The sequence below is a fragment of the Acomys minous genome (genome assembly GCF_964271855.1).
Source record: "Acomys minous genome assembly, chromosome: 4".
Taxonomy (NCBI): Eukaryota; Metazoa; Chordata; class Mammalia; order Rodentia; family Muridae; genus Acomys; species Acomys minous.
This window is the reverse complement of record NC_140486.1, coordinates 715,217-732,185: the sequence shown is the minus strand read 5'-3', so window position 1 is coordinate 732,185 and position 16,969 is coordinate 715,217. Positions and strand designations below refer to the sequence as shown.

At 35.3% G+C, this 16,969-nt stretch overlaps 1 protein-coding gene and 1 long non-coding RNA gene across 2 annotated transcripts in view; one reads left to right on the top strand and one right to left on the bottom strand.

Moving 5' to 3' along the window:
* The window catches only part of LOC311596170, a 181,344-nt gene that overhangs the window by 111,269 nt on the left and 53,106 nt on the right, over positions 1-16,969 (top strand). The window lies entirely within an intron of this gene.
* Positions 8,185-16,969, bottom strand: part of DOK6 (docking protein 6) — a 389,456-nt gene continuing 380,671 nt past the window's right edge. Inside the window, exon 8 of the mRNA XM_084779373.1 lies at positions 8,185-16,257. Within this exon, the coding sequence (XP_084635499.1) occupies positions 16,118-16,257 (140 nt within the window). The 3' untranslated portion in view covers positions 8,185-16,117. The remainder of the gene's footprint in view (positions 16,258-16,969) is intronic.

The window sequence follows — 16,969 nt, the reverse complement described above, 5'->3', positions numbered from 1 at the left end:
TCAAACAACAACAACAACAACACAGGTGGCTGTAGGAGTGTGAGTTTATATGTGAGATTTCAATTCTATTTAATTATTGATGTGTTGGTTTTATGCCAATACCACACTATTTGTATTATTATAGCACAGCAATACAACTTGAGCCCCAGGATAGTGATATCTATAGCAGTGTTTTGAGATTATTATTTTTTTTTAATTCTGCAAAGAACTGTGTTGGAGTTTTGATGTGTATTGCACTGAATCTGTGGATTGCTTTTAATTAAATAGCTATTTCCACAATATTAACCCTTCCAGTCCATGAACATGGGAGGACTTTCTATTTTCTGGAGTCTTCATCAGTTTCTTTCTTTAGTACCTTACTGTTTTCATTGTACAAGTCTTTCCCTCTTTGATTTTACTTATTCCAAAATTTATTTATGTATTTATTTATTTAGAGGCTATTGTGAATGGGGCCATTTCCATCTATAGTTTGTTTATCAGTAGTACATAAGGAAGACCACTAGTTAATTTTGTACTTTACTAATTTGTGGAATGTGTTTAGCAGAAGTAGGGTTTTTTGTTGTTGTTGTTGTTTTTTTGTGGAGTGTTTTGAGTTTTTTAATGTATAGAATCATATTATATACAAGGATGTTTTGACTTCTTCCTTTCCAATTTATTGTCCCCTTTTCTCTAAAATTTCAAGCACATACTAAACAAGAGTGGAGAGAATAGCCATCCTTGCTTAATTCTTGATTTTAGTGGAAATGCTTGGGGTTTTTCTCCACTTAACATGATGTCGTAGGCCTGTTGTAGTGTGTCTTTATTATGTTGACATGTTCTTTTATCCTAGACTCACTAGGACTTTTCATGATAATATGTTGGATTGTGATTTCTAATGAGATGATCATGTCTTTTTAATGTAATGAACTACTCTAATTGACGTAGTGTTGCTGAGCTATCCCTGGAGCTCTGAGATGCAGAGTTATTTGTCATAGATCATTTTTAAAGTTCAAATAAAAGTATTTTATTGAAAATTATGTCTGTGTTCATTATGGAGATTGAATTATAATTTTCATTATTCTGTTGTTATTGAGTCTTTATTCTCTTGGTTTCAGGGTAATATTGCCTTTATAGAAACAATTTGGGAATGCTCTTTTATCTTCTATTTTACAGAATAGTTTGAAAAGTATTAGTGTTAGTTTTTTTTTTTTTTAATTCTGTGCTGAATTTTCCTTGTCCTGAGCTTTTGTTCCTAGGGGAGATTTTAATTGCTGTTTCTATCTTGTTTTTTTCCTGTGTCTGTTTAAAATATTCAGTCCATATTGGTTTAACTTTTGTATGCAAAATGAATCTAGAAATTTCTTTTAGAATCTTCAGGTTATAATAATATAAAGTTTTAAAGTATGTTCTCAAGATTCTCTGAATTTTCTCAGTGCCTATTGTAACGTCTTCATTTTAGGTATAATTTTATTAATTTGGTTCTTATCTCTCATCATTAATTTGGCCAAACTTGATAACCTTTTAGCTTTGTTTTTGAAATGTTGTTTGAGGCCTTTTGTATTGTTTTGAACCATTTTGAAATTTTTATTTACAATTTTTTCAATATTTATGGGTGTTTTCCTGCACAGATGTCTATGCATTGTGCACATGCAGTGCCAGTGGAGGCCAGATGAACTTGTTAGATCATATGAGACTGGAATTATAAACAGCTGTGAGCAGCCATGTCCTGGGCATCAAACTTGAGTCCTTTGGAAGAACAGCCAAGTGCCCTTAGCCACTGAGACATTCCTTTAGTCTTAAACTTGTTGATATTTCCAAATCACCAAATCTTTGTTTTGATTCTCTGTATTATTTCATTGGCTTCCTCTTATCTTTATTAGTTTTCCACTACAGTTTTGTGTTTGTTATTCTTTTTCCAAGGCCTTAAGGCGCATCATTAAGACCTGTCTTCCTTTTGTCCAGTGGATTTTGATAAGTTGTATTTTTGTTTTCATTCAGATCTAGGACTTTTATGAATCTTTTCTTGAATTCTTCCTTCACCCAATTGCCATTCAGGGGTTTGCGGTTTAGTCTCTATGAGTTTCTAATACTGTCTCTTGTTTCTATTATTATTTATTATTATTAATTTATTATTATTATTATTATTTATAATTTTATAAGTTTCCTATATTTGTTGAGGCTTCCTTTTTATTCAAATACAGATCAAATGGCAGATTTTGGGAGTGAGCCCTATGCCTACTCCATTTCAAATTATGAGAAATATCTGAATTCTTTAGTGTGGAAAGTTATGTAGATGTCTGTTTAAACTGATATGATTCATGGTGTTACCAACTCTAGTATTTCTCTGTTTAGTGTTTGCGCAAATGACTTGTCTACTGTAACAGTGCAGTAATCAAGTTTCCTACTATCATTCTATTGAGGTTTATCTTTTAAATATGATAGCATTTATTTTGTGAAATAGCATGCCTCTGTGTTTAATATTATGATCTCTCTTTAGTATATTACTCATTTGATGAATTCACAGTGTACTTCTTTATCCCTTTTGTCTAGTTCTTGTGTGTAGTCTATTCTTTTAGATATCAGAATAGCCAGGCTTGCTTGATTGTTAGAAATAGGTTTTCTATCCTTTTAGCATGGTGTTTATTATTGATGATGATGTGTATTTCTTGGAGGCAGAAATAAGATATATCCCATTTTCTAATCCCATGTGTTAGTCTGTGTCTTTTCATTAGAGAATTGCATCCACTAATATTGTTATAGAATATTATTGAATGATGTATATTAATTCCTACTGTTTGTTTATTTTGTGATGCTTTCTTCGATCTTTTTTTAAACTAGCTTCTCTTGAATTGCTTATTTTTTTCTTGTGACCCATTGTGTATATTTCTCTTCAGATTAAAGAATTCCTTCTAGAATCTTCTGTAGCGTGATACTGGATTTATGAGTACAAATTCATTTAATCTTGTTTTCATCGTGCAAAGTTTGTTTTTTCTTCTTAAATTTTAATACATAGTTTATTTTTTCTGGACTCAACACTGTGTGTTGACTATTGTGGTCTTTCAGAACTTGTAACACATCTTTTCTGGGTATTCTGGCTTCAAAGTTTCTGCTGAGTAATCAGATAGTATTCCAGTGAGTGCCTGCTTATCTTATTAGAGCTTTCACCCATGCTGCTATCTGCAACTTTTCTTTATTTTGTGTTTGTTAAGTCTTAATGATAATATTATGTGGGAATTTCTTTTCTAGTTCTGTCTATTTAAAATGCTGAGGACTTCTGGTACCTGAATTAGGTGGTATCTCTTTTTATAGGTTTGGGTATTTAATTCTATAATTTCATTTAAAACATTCCCTACGCCTGTGATATGCTATTTTCTATCTTTTTGTTACTACAGTGTCAATGGTAGGACTTTTCATGTTGTCTCTAAACTTTCTTATGTTCCATTCATGTAATTATTTTTAAATTTCTCATTGACTTTTACTGAGTGATCTAGATCTTATTCGTCTTCTGGCACTGAGTCTTGCTTCTCACATGTTCTAATCTGTTATGGGGTTTCCAAATAAAGTTATTATTTGGCTTATTGGATTTATCTTTCCTACATCCTTTCAGATGGGCTTTTCTGCAGCAATCCTATGTCTCTATTGAGTTGTGCTCTCATGTGCTGGATAGACTCTCTCATTTAATTTACCTGTCTGCTTTTGGTCTCTTAGGGTATGTAGCTATCTCCACTGAATTGTGTGCACATAGCTGTAATCATTCCTCTGAATTAGTCAGGAAGATCATCCTTGTCATTCTCATTGGGCTTCACTGCCAATGGATTGGTAATTTTTGATGGGGAGATTTTGTTTTGTTCCATTGCTTTTATTTCTGTTGTGGGATTTGCACATCTATGTGTGTTAGTTTTGTTTTACTTTATGTTCTAATCACCTTTTTTCAAGTATAGGCATGTACACTATCAGGAAAAGATAAAATGTAAGAAGGTTGAGTCATATAAATGGCTCTTTTGTGGAACTGATAGTGGAGGTTGTAGATTTTAGCCTCAGTCTTCTCTTGAGAGTCATCACCATCAGCACAAATACCACCTACGGCTCAGCACAGTCTTTGCCCATCTCTTCCGTTTTTTGCTCTCTGCTGTGACTACCCAAGTCTGGTTGCTGTATCTTGAGTAAATTCTGATCAACAGTCAATTGGAGACATGAGATTTTGGGGAGCCAAGTGTGTTGTCAAGAGGCTAACAGAGCATGCATGGAATGGGAAGATGAAGCAGAGCCTTAATGATTAGTTAGCTGGAGGCACAGGACCTAGAGGAACCAAAAGGCCTATTGTATTGTATAGAGAAGCACAGAGCCTACTTGCCAAAGCAGGGGAGTGAAGTTCTGAAGTGTTTTGAAGTGAGCAAGAGAGGATGTAGCTGGTCATGGAGGGGAGGAAAGTCCTGGAAAAATAGTCAGGCCTGTGGCCTTGGTTGCCCAAGTAAGTCTCTGGAAGAACCAAAAGGCTTTGGGGGTGTTAACCTGGAAGGCAGAAAGGAAGCTTCTCTAGGAGCCAAGTGGGTCTACTGGATAGAAAGGAGCTCATCTACCTGGCAGTACAAGTGGAGGAGCCCCAGACAGGCAAGCAGGCTTATTTTGATAATATTTTTATATAGCTTGACTATTAGGTCAGTTCTGACCTCACAGAATAAGGAAGCGTTCTTTCTATTTTCTGGAAGGAATGATAATTGGTATTATTTCTTCTCTAACCCTTACACAATGGAATTTTTCTGAATGTTATCAAGTATAGATTAATTTATTGCATCTATATAGGCCAATTCATCTTATCTCACATTTATTTGAATTCATATCTTTCAAAGAACTGGCCAATTTCATCCAAGTTATCAAACATATTTACAGAAACTGGTACCTACTACTCCATTTTTGCCCACATTTAACATATATTAAATCACAACCCATGGCTCTTCTTTCATTTATAGAATCTGTGTTCTAAGAACTTAATGGTTCCTTCTTAGTGACTTTTCATAATTTTGGCAAATTCATAATACTTCTATTTCAAACATTCTTTTGCTTTATTCTCTCTTTATTCTTCTTTAGAGCTACAGATTATATTTGTTTTGCACATGTTGAAATGATTCCACTGTTCTTAATGTTTCATACTTTCCTTCCTGCTTAGGTTTACTTTAAGAATCTTATATGCATGACTAACATTCAAATTCACTCTTTCTCACTTGTGTCAAATTCTGAATATCCCATAAAGCAGTCTTCACTTCTGTTTTTTTTGTTAACAGGTTACAGATTTGAAGATTAAGGCCAATATAACTCAGGATTTGACTGTGCTAAATTATATGATTGGCAGCTCTCTCTCTCTCTCTCTCTCTCTCTCTCTCTCTCTCTCTCTCTCTCTCAACTACAATTTTGTTATTTCTTCTTTGTACATTGTTAAGGTGTACAGAAAGGGGAGTGTTCTATAATATTACAGTTAATTAAGCATTAGGCTTCCAGTGGGCCTGTGTGGAAAGTTAATGGGATCACCAGTAGATCACCATAGTACCACGTCTCCCACACCACGCTCTCTTCAATTACCATGCCTGAAGCATGTCCAGCTGATTGCCTTAAGGGCCTGACACAAAGTGTTTCACAAAGTTGTTCCCCGGTGGCAGGCTCCTGTACTGACAAGGCTCTCAGCTTACTTTTCAATGGGTATCCTTTGTATCCTACAAAGCGATTATTCCTAGATTCTCACAATGAGAACGTGATCATCCTGTCTCTGCATCCTTAGTGCTTGAATCACACAGGTTTACACCATGTTTGACTAGTTTGTACAGTGACAAGGATCAAACTCAGGGATTTGTCCATGATAAGCAAGTGCTCTACCAATGGACACAAATCCCCTAGATGGTTTCCCAACTTGCATGCTAGGTAAGCACTCTAAGACTGAGCTATATTCACTTCCTGCCTTGTAACTTTCTGATGCCTCCACCACTAGGAAGACCTGATACTGGCATTTGTCCTACCTGACCTTGTTTAGTCTATGCTGAATTTTAACTAATTTTAGTGAATAACATAAAACTTAGGGTATCATAAATTGAATATGTACTTATTCTAAAGAATAACTATAAAATCAAATATGAGAGAAAATTTGAAGGTCAATTTAATTCATACTTTTCAGGTTTCCTGATTATGCTTAAGTCAGTTTTAAGATTCATAAAACTTTCTAAATCCAAAAGGAGAACAATGTTACAGGAATATTTTGTGTCAAGGTACACAAAGATTGTATGACAAGTCTACCCAATTAGTTAATACGGAGCAGATAAACTGTCAGTCATACTGATTCATCCCTGAGGTCAGTCTGAGACACCACCTTTTGAGACCTCTTTTTTAACTGTCAAAATAAAACAGAATTTAAATGTCAGAAAATGGCTTTCAAGATTAGTTTTGCTTGGTTGTATAAAAATTTAAAGTTGCAAAAATGTAAATGGGAAATAGGTTTTATGCCGAGAAAAGCCAAGAAAGACAAAGCTTGGTCAAGAGTCTTACATATATGTATCTACTAGTTTTCTAAGGAAAAATCAGGGAAGGTAACGGTAAAAGAAAGAAGGTAGAGGACTTTTGTGTTCATTGTGAATTGTTTGTTAGTAGAACTTTCTTTTTATGAGTATGAAAATAATTTTAACCTAAGATATGGACACAAGCCTGTTGACTTGGCAGACATGTTTCACAATATATAACCATGTTTAAGAATACTGCAGACATTTAGTAAGTAGGTCACTGAATAATTATTTCTTATGCTGTAGCCTACATTGCAGAAGCAACATTTAAAGTTCTGCAACTCCCTATCACATGTTACTCTGTTTTCCAGGCTAGGAAATAGCATTACTAATAGTCAAGGAATAAGAATCACATGTCACCAAGGGAAACGCTGTAGGAATACAAACAGACAAGAATTCTCTACTTAGTAGCAATGATCTGAACTACTTGAGAATGTGAGGTGTTTTGATATAATAGAAATTGTGCTGCAACTCTTAAAATTCTCACTTCACTTATAAACATAGCACACACCAAAAACAATTTAATGTCTGAACATATCAAAAATAGCAATGGAATTTTTTTTGGATTCAACATTATTTATCCAGTTGCTGTTATAAGTCCCAGAAAATTTGAATTTAAATACCTTCTCCTTCTACTATTGAGAAAGTACTTCAGATATGAAAAGAGGAGTTAAGGAAAACAGCTGAGAAAACATCCAAAATGCACTCAAATATAGCATCTTATTTCATTACAGAACTGAAAGTGAGGCTATTTCCTTAGAGTGAATGAATATGTTACTTCTAGGTAATGGCCTTAATATCCTATATTTAGCTCTCTTAAATGTAATTAGATTTGTTAAAAAGAATTACAAACCACAGAAGCATCAGGATACCCCAAAATAAGACTTAATATATATTGGAAGCAAGAAGGAATGTGTAAAGTCAATGGCACTCCAGGGACAGCCAGTGAATAAGACCACACTAACTGCCCGCCTCCTCACCTCTAGGCGATGTGCTCTGGAAACGTGGTGTCACATTGTGCTTCTAAAGTCTAGCTGTGAGAAGACTCAATTGAGACTTTTAAAATTAAGATTTGAAGTAACTGTTTTTCTCAATTGATTACCTTAAAACTAGAGTTTACATGTATTCAGACGAATTTTGAATATACAGTGTAGGTCTCTGAAAATTGACACACATATATGGAGTGATGAATGATCTTCATGAGCACATTTATGATTTTGTCTAAGGAAAAGTTGAAGATTTAAAAATATGTACAAAATATAATTCCAATAGTGAGAGATGATTCTGTGTTATTATTTGATTTTGTTCCCCGACAATTATGTGTTACTAGAAAAAAGCAGTCTGTGTAGTGCAAGAGAGGAGGCAGAGGAAAAGGAAGCAAAGGAAGAAGAAAAGAAGAAACAGGAAGAGGAGGAAGGAAGAAGAAAGTAAGGAGGAGAAAGGGGAGGAGTGGGAGGAGGAGGAGGAAGAATTGAAGAAAAGAGATAGAGTTAGAGATGGCTTTGAGAAAGACGACTTTTAGGAATCTTGTCAGGATGAGCTCTTATTTTTTCTTATTCCCTTCTTTCTAGCCATTTTGTGATCAGAGTACCACTTTGCCATCAGAACCACTCCCTAAGATTAGCACATACCAAAAGGAATTAAAAGGAGAAAAGAGCAAAGATCAGGAGACATTGCATGTCCTTTATTTGTATTTTGGAGGTAGCAAGAACTCAGTAAGCATTTGTGGTTGACTAGACTTGGAGATCATTGAGACTCAGTGTCAGTCAACAGCCAGATATCCTAAAACACCTAAATAGTAGGACAATTCACATTTCCACGAATGTTAGATATTCTAGCCAGTTCTTGCTCAAACATGTATTTTAATAAGTCACCATATGAATACCAAAATTAGATCAATTTGTCTAACATATTTTTGAATAACTTGGAAACAGAGATAGCTGGTTTGTTTGTATGTTACAAAAATAGCGGAGTAATTGCTTTGGGGCTGTGCCCTGTGGCATGTATTTATTAAATATTGTCTTTGATGTCAGCTCTAAGCTTATATAAACCGTTACATTATTCATAAAGATACTTTCCCCAGCAAAAATATTCCCCATGATCTTAACTGTGACAAAAGGGAAAGAAACCACCAAATTCACATTGTTAATTTCTTATGAAAATGGCACAAAATTGATATTCATAATAACTTGTATTTCATTCACAACTTAGAAAGAATGGATATTTTCATTATCACTCTACTCTGGAACATTTCCCCAAACTGTACAGCATCAAAAGGCCCTAGGCATCTTTCATTTTTTAAAACAAGTTTGTGTGGCTATACCTCCTCATCAAGAAAACTTTTACACTACAACTGTGTGATCTGGGTCTGTGATCAAGCTTGGTTTCTCCAGGATTGAGAAGTTTTACCCTTTCTTTAGAGGCATGCATTCTTAAGAAAGGAAATTATTTGTTAAAAATTTATTTGGTAAACAGACCAGAAAGGCTCAGTTAATATTTAACCATCAAGTTTTGAGAACAGCCTCTGCAACTGTTTATCTAGACAAATCTACATTCAAATGATAAATGCAATAAATTCTCAATAACCTTACAATTAATAAAGGGATCTCTTTCACTTTATTTTGAAAATCACAAGCTTGTAGATGATGGGAGAAGTTAACATTTATAGGTTAGCAAGATATGATTGTCAGAATTCTGGTTAATTACAAAGTTACATTCATCACATGACAGAAATGTAACAAAATCACCTACTATTACAGTGCTAGGATAGTCAAATAACTTATGAGTAAAGCCATGAATTAGTTCAAAATTTCATTCATGCAGAGTTGTGGTGTAGAGTAATATTTCAGTTGTTTTTTCCTTTTCTAAAGTGACAAAGGAAGTTTTATGTTACACAACTGTTATCCTCATTGTAGCAAATCCACTTTGAATTTCTTGGAATTATAAGAAACCAGTAACAGTAGATTAGGTATATTTCTTAAAGATTGAATTATGTATAAAACAATAAATTTATGAGAAGCAAATTCTTCAATTATGTCTTTTTACTGAAGGGCAAAGATCACACATGGAGATTTAAAGATAAAGACACCTAAACTTTTGATTTGATTATTGCCTTATTATTATTTTATATTCTGTCAGAAATTCACATTTACTTTCCGTGGACAATGTTTTACTTTGCATTTCATTCAAAGATTGTGTTTCAACTATTATTTACCTTGGATGTCTCTAGACTCTTATTAATTTGTAATAAACAGTAACTATGAATAAGATGTGATATGTCATATGTTTTCAAGCTGAAGCAAATTTGTAATAGGTGTTTCATTTCTTAGTTAGGGCTCAATGTTCTGTTAATCTTATCAAAATTATCATAAGCATTATATTTGATCAACAACAAATGCTATCCCTTTAAAATGCACAGTAGAGGACTTCATAAAGTATATATAAACTAGTTAAATAAAGATTTACAGGAAGCAAACATATAATGTACAATTTAGTGTATCTTTGAGATTCATAGAGATAAATATTATACAACACATGAGTTTCTAAGATAACAAGTGTTAATGTTACTGAAAATATATAGAATGTGCCAAAAGCCAAAGGTAAGAGTGTCTCTGTGAATGTGAGTGTGTGTGTTGGCTGGAGTACATGAGAAGTGACAAGGAAACCATTGTTTTTTGTCACCTGCAGTGAATATGACATTGGCCTTTATGCCAGGAAAGAATGGATTTGGTGGTGTGGTTCATGTACTGCCTCTGATAACTAAAGTAACTGTGTCTAAGAAAATAAATAAACTATGTCATGATAGCTCATCTCTACCGTGTGGCTTTCCATTCTCCTCATGTAGCCATTAACAGACCTTTTTTCCATATCAAGCACTATTTCTTGAGCGATACAGTAGATTTGAAGATCTGGATTTGACTGATGAAATTTCTACCTCATAATAATTGTGTTCCATTCTGATTGAAATAAAGGTACTAACACTGCTGTATTCTGCATTTTGTTATAGTTCTGCCAGTTTCTTACATAGCCTGTGGTTTGTAACAGCCAGGAACCTCTCAAGATGGTTCTTCTGAGAGAAATCCTAAAATTAAATCACATCTTTTTCCCTTGAGATCTGTGTTTATAAAATTGAAATACCTGATTTTTTTTTTGAGACATGGTACTTTGAGAGACTTCAAACAGTGACTGAATTTCAGTTTCTGCACTATGGATAGCAGCTAGGTAGCTTCCTCCAGGGATAGACAGGTTGTTTTTTGTTTTTTATTTTTTGTTTTTGTACAGAGAGGGTCAGTTTTATGTGCTCAGTCTAAAACCATTCTGAGAGTAATACATTTGTAAGTCATTTATATTAACCACTAAGATTGGTCCAGTATAGTAACAAGTTTTTAAAATTAAATATTTTTCTGATAATCAACACGAGGGCTTCAAATTATTGATGACACTAGAGAAAATTAAATAATTTAAAATAAAGCTTATTGTATATGTGAAATTACTACAGGGGATATTTCTATTACAAGTGAATTATTCTTTAAAAATATTTACAAGATCATACTACATTAACCTCAAGGAAAGTATTTGAAAATTACAAGTAAAATTTTTTTATTCATCTAAATTTCAAATAATTTAATAAGTGTGTACTTAAGTTCATAAGAAACAACATGATGGATAAAATATTTGAATATAAAATTCCACTCTATCTTTTTCGAGAATGGAAATTGTGTGTTTTCCATGAAAGAATGTAGCCCTAACATCATAACCTATCTAATACAGTTGTGACAAATGTTATTGATAATGGCACCATAATGTCCTTTGGAGGGATAAAGACCCCCAAATTAAACATCTTGGTTACCATATGAGTTTTTAGTGGGCAAAAAGCACAACAGCAGAAACAAACAAGCAACAACAATAAGAAAACCATCTCCTTAAGTTTAGTTTGTTTATTATTTGAGGTAATAAGGTACTGGATGAAAATCTAAAAATTAAAAAGTTTATAGCAATCAATGCAGTGAGCTGCTCACAAAGAAGCTTTTTTGGGATATGAGTTCAAGAGGAAGAAAAATGTGTGAAAAGGATAGAACAGCATTTCAGGGTACAAGGGCTTAGGTATTCTGAACCACACCCTATTTCTCAGTTCCCACCACTTCTGGTTGAGAGACAGGTGGAGCCAGAGAAATTCATGGACTCTGGGACAGGAGGGAAACAGCCCCAGTTACTTATTGCCTGAACAAATTACAACTGCAGGTTTCAGCTTTCTTCTGGGGGAGCATAAAGTGAACCCTTCACTATAGATGACCTTTAATTGCTGTCAAGGCTTAATCACATCTCAAAAATGTGTACGGCTTTCAAGATTTTTGCACAAAATGTGTTAAACTATTTAAGCCTTATTCTCTGAAAATAATTGTAGAAATGCTCCAAGGTTTACGTTCTTGAGTAAGAAAGTATGGGTGTTATGGTAGATCCACACACAAAACGGCAGAAAATCTTTCTCATCCACCTACAGAGTACACGTGTACGGGGATGGTGATATCTGTTCACCCTCACACACTCAGCAACTTCCCATTCTCACAGATAACACCAAAGAGGTTGCCCCCCATCAAAACAATTCCTGCACTGCTAAAACTGCAGTTTGCACACTTTCTTTTGTGTTAATTTTTCACAAACAGAAAAAAGCACATTTGCTGGTTATGTATTTTCTATGCTCATGTTAAGACATAATATGATTGTAAAAGCAAGTTGTCATTGTACTATATTGATAGACTTATTAATAAATTTGGAGCAAATATATAATTTTCATTTGGAGCAGTTGTTAGCATTATATTTGTACTTTGTGAAATGTGAAGTATTAAAAGCCTAAACATCAGGACCACTGAATGTATATTGCCCATTTATTGTGCTGTATTAGAACAGTCAAGACAGTACTACAGGGTTTTAAAATATGTAATAATGTAATTACCCTAGCTTGTTTTCATCATAGAGCTAATGCTTAATTTGTATGTGGTTTCAATAATCAAAGAAGATTACACATGCTTCATCAAACCAAAGTTTTGTGAGATTTTGGTCAAATAATGAGGGTTAGACATCAATTTTCATGATGTATTTTTAATATCCGCTATAAGGATATCACATGCAATAAATTGGATTGCAAAATCTACACCTAACTGTGAAGGTTTTGATAACCCCACTGCCTCTGTGTTAGATGAGAGATGTGAATGGCTGGTTATTTTATGAGGATGAATGATTTTCAAACAAAATTTCCCAGTGAAAGCAGAAGAGTTGTGTACTGGAGTAAGTAGTCTAGACACTAGAACAAGAAAAGGTTTAGTTTAGTAAATATGCTTCTCCTCATTTCACATGCTCTATCAAACAGCGTTTTCCCTAATATGTGAAACAACGGCTTGATTCTGAATTGACAAAAGCTCACTCTAGACGTCTGTTTTATATTCTATTAAATTCAAATTGTGGCAGTGGCCAAAAGCTACCGATTCCAAAGTATTTCCAACTGGTCTAAAAAAATTAGTTCTGAGTGCCGATTTTTCCAACCCCCACCTCACCAGAATAATAAAACAGTGGGCAAAAGTCATCTACACTTTTCTGTATGTTTGATGCAATGTTATGTCACAGGTCATATGTTTATCAATATTTTCCTAGGGTATAAACCAGTTCCCCTCATAAAATCTTCATGTGAGAACATGTATATCTCCAGACTTGGCTTGTTTCTAGAAGAGACTTTCTCATGCATGGTGGCCTCCTTCGTCACTGTTCTTTGCCAGCTTGATGTAGATATGGGACCTTCATTGCTCTGTATGAATCTGAGTGGAAGCCAACTTAGTTACACTCAGAAGGAGCCAAAAGATGTCTTTGGTGCATAGCAGTCTCTCTCTCACAATGAGAAAGCCTCATGTACATTAAAGGTATAATACAATTTCTGAAGGGAGAACAGTTTGCAAAGTATTGAACCTACAGGCTCAGGCAGGCTGACTAATACATGCTCACAGCCACTCTAGTAATTATGGTGGATGGGTTTTATGAAGTTCCAGAAGACTGTCAGAAGTATCTTTCCATCTTTGGTTTTTAGAGGTTCATCTCTGTCTCTTGTATTAAAATGAACACTGCCTCATGCCAAGCATATTAGACTACTATAAATTCTCTTACTGTAATTTTGATTTAGCAGAATATTTTAAGTATACTTGGAGGATTATGCTAGAATAAAGCTCCAAAAAATATCATGAACTATTTTACAATATTATTCTCACTATGGTGATAGTGGGTTAAAGACAAGGAGGGGTTACATCTCTCACACATTCTTTTTGTGATAAGATTTTCAGATTAAAAATTGGCCTAAACTTATGTGTGACTTTTGGTTCCTTCTCAGTAATACTCACTGTTGATGGTCAGGGCCAAATGGTAAAGCTACTTGTCTCCCACCAAAGAGACACAAGAGCAGACTCATAATTAGCAGAATCCTACCAGACTTGCTGTATGTGCTTCTGGCACATTGATAAAGCTGAGATGTGAATCAAGACCCTTCAGGGCCTTTCCCCACAAGTTCCTTGTGGAAACTTGTGGTGTCTAAGCAATAGCTCGACTCAGTGAGCCAACAAGAGGCTCGCTCTGATGGCCACACTAGGAACTGTGCTAGAACAGTCTCAGCTCAGAGCTGCTCTGGTGTATTTACTAATGGCATTACTACAGTGGATGCCATGTGTTAAAAGAAACTCAGGGTCACCAACCCCGACAAGTGGGATTCCAGGGAAGGCAGTATCCTCGCTCATCAAAAGGATCCAGTCATTTGCTCTTCTGCTGTGTCAGCAAAATCCACAGCAGAGTTCTGGGTGATTTTCTTTTTATCCCTGAAGGCTTAAGATAATTATTTTTCACAGCCACATTAACTCTTATGATTAGTATCTTTATGGGGTTTTCATACCTATCTGAGTAGTTGCAGTAAGTGCATATTAATCAAGGAGGGATGTATAACCACTTTTACTCAATAATAATTCACTGAAATGAGTTGTCAATATGCTCTCATCCTGTAGATAAGGATGGGGATCAGCAAAAAGCTACCCTTTTAATAGACTAACGTCGATAGAACATTCTGCTATTAAGGAAAAGAATCAGGTTTTTCTCTTGCCTGACCTTAGTTTTTTGTTTTTTATATTGATCTGGATTCCTTGATGGATATTTGGTTCAGAGACACGACATCATGTGAGTCAGACTGAGTAGTTTATATTTTCAGTCCTTTAATTGTGGGCAAACATGTCTATGTTTCCTGAATTAGCCAGAATTTTCCTCATCGATTGGAATTTCCCATTTCCTTTCAAATTTGGTAATCTGTCCTACTCTGGAGCTGAAAATATTTATAAATAAAACATTTTCTCCTGTCTTTCCAGTCAATCAAACTCAGTACAAGAAAAATTAAAGCCAAACAAGTTCTGATTCTACCGTGAATGCCAAGGCCCCGATGACCCTGGCAGAATATTTGTGAAATTTAAAATACTAACATCTACTTTTGTGTATCATTAGTTCCTCTCTTGACTGCAAGATAGCTGAGTTCATTTTAAGTGCATTTTTGTGTCTTTCTCATTTGGAAGTCTCCTTTGGAGTTAGAGTTTATACCAGTTCCTCAAGTAGCTCTGATGGATGGCCAAAGGAAGAAACAGTCAATGACAAGGCCACCCTGATCAGACACACGGCTTGACGACCAACATGCAGGGCAGCTAGCCTGGTTATCTTGCTTTTAAAACCACTTCCCTCTTGTTTTTCCTTACATACTCCTCATAACTACAGAAAATACTGTTGCCAGTAGGGAGCCTTTTTGTTTCTTGGCAGCACTATTTTAAAAATAGCTTTTCGACATAACAATCTTAATTTTAATGCAACAAATTAGTTTTCAATAATTTAAGTGAGCATATCATGTCGCCCTAAGAACATTTGATATACTTATCTGTAGATTGATTTAATAATATCCATGGCTAAACACACACACACACACACACACACACACACACACACACACACATACACACACACACATACACACACACACATACACACACACTACAGGGCCCTTTTTAGTGGAGTATTCTAATTTCACATTCCCTTCATTGTCACTGGGTTTCTTTACATGGAGAGTTAAGATGCCATCTATAGAGATTACTTGATTTGTTTCTGTCAAAACTGAAAAAGCCACGGGCTTGCAGTGGGTCATCATTACATCAAAAGACAGGCTCTGGGTTTGAACAGAAACACCCAGCCTTAACGACAAATATCAGTGCCCCCCACCCAACTAGAAAGATTCCCCAGTTCCAAAGCTTCTGCTACTGTCAGACACAAGGAGTTTTCATTACTTAAATGAGTGTTCATATTTTTGGATTCTATTTTTTTTTGTAAAACATAGATTTCCCCATAGAAATTCAATAAATAAAGGACTTAACCACTGAATCAAGGAAGCAGAACTCCAGTTTTTAACCTTCCAGTTGGACTGGGCCCTACCAATGTTAATTTGTACTGCAATTGGTCTTCTAGGAGGCACAGGGCGAAGTGACCCCACGGCAGGTCCAGGGCACACTGTCTTGCTGGTCATTGGTGGCGTCTCTGTGTCATTGAATGAGGCTGGAGCTATAGCTGAATCCATAGCTGCTGGACCGTGACAATGGCGGCTGAGCCTCTTCACTCTGTTCTGGAGCATAGCTGGGGAACGTCTGTGCCCTGGACATCTTTGACGAACCAAACCCATGACCTAGAGACGAGGAAAGGAAAGATGTACTAAGAAGATGAAGAAGAAACAAAAGGGCATCTTTAGGAAAGAGAACAAGCATATCTAACAGACTTCAACCCCCCAAAACCAAGCTGGCAAGGAGGTGGGCAAGAATCTAGGCTTCGGTATCTAGATTCTTTTTCTTTTTCCCAGTGCTGAGAAATGAGCCTAAGGCCTCCCACATGCTAGTCAAGTCCCAGATTTCCTTTTACTTATTTTCAGAGTGACTCCTAGTAAGCTTTTAAGGCAGATCTCAGACTTCTGCTCCTCCTCCATCAGCCTCCAGACTAGCTTTGATAACAGTCCATGCCATCAAGTCAGGCTTCATTTCTTGATCGCTCATGAGTTAAAACATACCTAGGCAACAGTATTTTCCCCAAGTGTGTCTGTTCTAGAATTCTGCACATCAGTAGAACTATGCTAATTTTTAGGACTCTCCACCTTCCCCTCTTCAACCTTTGAAAGAAAGGCAGAAAATCCTTTCCCTGGAAAGCTATTTCTGATGGAAAGTCTATTAATTTCTTTTCTCTTGCTTTATCTAATGAAATGCTTTCTTTAAAGCACCTGTGAACAGGAAACCTGAATTTTACCTTTGTCATTAACAGCCAATTATCAAAGAAAGTTTTACAATAATAGGTTAGGGGTTTCTCCAGGAACTTTCGAGTCCCCCTATAATTGAAAACACATCTCGGTT